Source organism: Apis dorsata, unplaced genomic scaffold (assembly GCF_000469605.1).
Source record: "Apis dorsata unplaced genomic scaffold, Apis dorsata 1.3 scaffold_1062, whole genome shotgun sequence".
In the NCBI taxonomy this organism is placed as follows: Eukaryota; Metazoa; Arthropoda; class Insecta; order Hymenoptera; family Apidae; genus Apis; species Apis dorsata.
This window is the reverse complement of record NW_006264160.1, coordinates 43,927-46,678: the sequence shown is the minus strand read 5'-3', so window position 1 is coordinate 46,678 and position 2,752 is coordinate 43,927. Positions and strand designations below refer to the sequence as shown.

General features: G+C 16.1%; 1 protein-coding gene across 1 annotated transcript in view; it reads left to right on the top strand.

Annotated features, from left to right (window-relative positions):
- Positions 1-945: 945 nt before the first annotated feature.
- The window catches only part of LOC102677135 (protein rhomboid-like), a 33,251-nt gene continuing 31,444 nt past the window's right edge, over positions 946-2,752 (top strand). Inside the window, exon 1 of the mRNA XM_031514570.1 lies at positions 946-1,110. Within this exon, the coding sequence (XP_031370430.1) occupies positions 998-1,110 (113 nt within the window). The 5' untranslated portion in view covers positions 946-997. The remainder of the gene's footprint in view (positions 1,111-2,752) is intronic.

Sequence of the window (2,752 nt, the reverse complement as noted above, 5' to 3'; positions counted from 1 at the left end):
TATTTTACTTCAAAGCATTTTCCATAAATAATATATTTAGAAAAGATGAAATAAAAAAATATTATTTGCAGAATTTATAGAAGAAATATTTCTTAACTTAAGATGTTTTACAATAGCGAAACATGAAAATAATTAAAATATATATATAATATTTTTAATATTACTAATATAAAACTATAACAAAAAAGTTAAAATAATAATAAAGTTAAAATAGTATCAGAAAAATAAAAGATCGTTTTCATTTTTTTAATAGAAGGAATTATTGAAAACGTTAAGATAAATACATATAAATATTTCATTGAGTTAGTTTTATAAATACTTAACTTTTTATAAAATCATATTCTATAATAGTGGAATTGTAATAATTTGCAAAAATTATGAATGAATTTAAAAATAGAAAAATCTATTATTTCTTCCATAATAAAATACATCATTGTATTCATAAAATTTTAAAAATTAATAACGTATTTAATATAAAAATATATTTAATCTCTTAGTTAAAGATTAGAGAATCTCTTAATTAAAGAAATCTCTATTTTCTTGAAATTAGCTTATTTCAAAAAAACAATACAAAATATTTGAAATGACATTTTTATTTTTTGTTCTTATTTTTTATTAAAAATTATAAATCATAAATACAATAAACTAAAAATCATTATTATTATTAAAATTTTATAAATATATTTATAAATATAGTTTATAAATAAACTACTATAAAAAAGAAGAATTTCTTTTTACTAATTTTTTAATTATTTAAAATTATATTTCAAATAAAAATTATTGAATATATATTTTTGATAGAATTTATCTAGTTAAAAATATATTTAATTAATAAACATGTCTAGTTAATAGAATTTTATAGAAATTCTTATAAAATTTTTTATTTTCATTTTTTTATATCACCTACATTATTAATTTATAAAATCATGAAAATTTATTGATAATATCCATTAATTTTTGATTATAGCTGGGTTTCTTTACATATTATACAGTGGCGATGGGAGAGGTAAATCCTTCAGGACCGGTACCAATCGACAGCGTTTTCATTTACAGACCGGACAAACGTCTCGAGCTCTGGAGGTTTGCATTTTATATGTTTCTTCATGCTGGGTAAGTGACATTAAAATCTTGAAAAATAAAATAATTTATATAAAAAAACATGAAATTTATAATACAATTATTGTAGAGATATTATTTCAGGTATTTTTATAATAATTATCATTTTTATTAAATATTATTTTATTTTCGTTAAATATTATTATTATTTAATAATATTAAATAATATTAAGCAACTATTATTATAAAGATATTATTTCAAATATTTTTTAATAATTATCATTATATATATATGATTTTTTTAATGGAAAAATAATTAATTTTTTATTTGAAAATATTGAGAAAAAATATATTTGATTGAGAACGAAAAAATAATTATTTCATTTATACAAAATAAAAATTTTAATTTCTCATTGTGATAATTTCAATTTTTATTCATAAATATTTTTTTTTATCGAAATAATTGCTTATTTTTTTTATTATTACAAAATTTTCATTATTTGTTTATATTTATAATATATATTATACTAAAATTTATAATATTTATTTTTTTAGCGAAACGAATTCAAATATTAAGATATACATATATATATTGAAAGATATATTATCATTTGTCAATTTTAACCATATTGGTGTTAAATAAGTCGATTAAAATGCAATATATTAATAAAGTTTGTTTGACGAATAGCAATATAAAATGATAAAATTATTGGTATCGTAATATAGGATCAAGTTTCATTAGAATCGATTTTATCGCAACGCTATTGTTTTTAAATATTAAATGGATATTTGTTACGTTTGACGAAATGAATTTTCTATGATTTCTATTATTGAAAAATGCGGAAATTAAAATTCATGTAGTATTTGTCAAAAATGTCATTAAAAATTCGTATTTCAAGAGAATCGTTTAAATCTTTTTTCTTTGGCATATGAAACTTTTGTGCTGAATAAATTCATTGTTTATTTGCAAAATGCGGTATTCAAGAAATTTCATTCATGGAAAGATTTAATATTTCATTATTTTCATATAATGAATTTATGATATAATCTTTTTAATTTTTATAATAAAGTCTTAATAGTATATCTTTGAGATATATTAAATAAAATTAAATATTACATTAAAATTTGTGACATAAAAATTTATTGAAAAATATAAATATTTCGTATCATTTTAATAAGATGTAATAAAAAAATCACTTTTTTTTAATGAAATGTTTAAAATCACGTTTATATTATTTTTATTATAATTAATCAATTTTATTGGAATTTTCGTGCAAAATATTAATTTATTTATATTCCTTGAATTTTTATATTCTCTCTGACAATTAATAAAAAATAAAAAATCAGAATTCATTTTATTTATATTTGTTTTCAAATGGTAAATTTTATTTAAAAGATATTAATTTAAACTATAAAATAAAATTGATCGTATAAAATAAAATTTATAAAATGTTTACAAAAATAAGAGACTAATTTTATATAATTTCATATAATATAATGCATAATATGATTAAAGAAAATTTATCATATTCTTTTTTGATTTTGAATAACTGATATTTTTGCTTGAATACAATACTTACAGTAATATGTAAATATATTTATCAGTAAATAATATAAATAATATTGAAAATCAAAAAATAAAAACATTATTGTTTAATTTCTGTATTTAATGTCTAATAATTAAGAGAATATATAA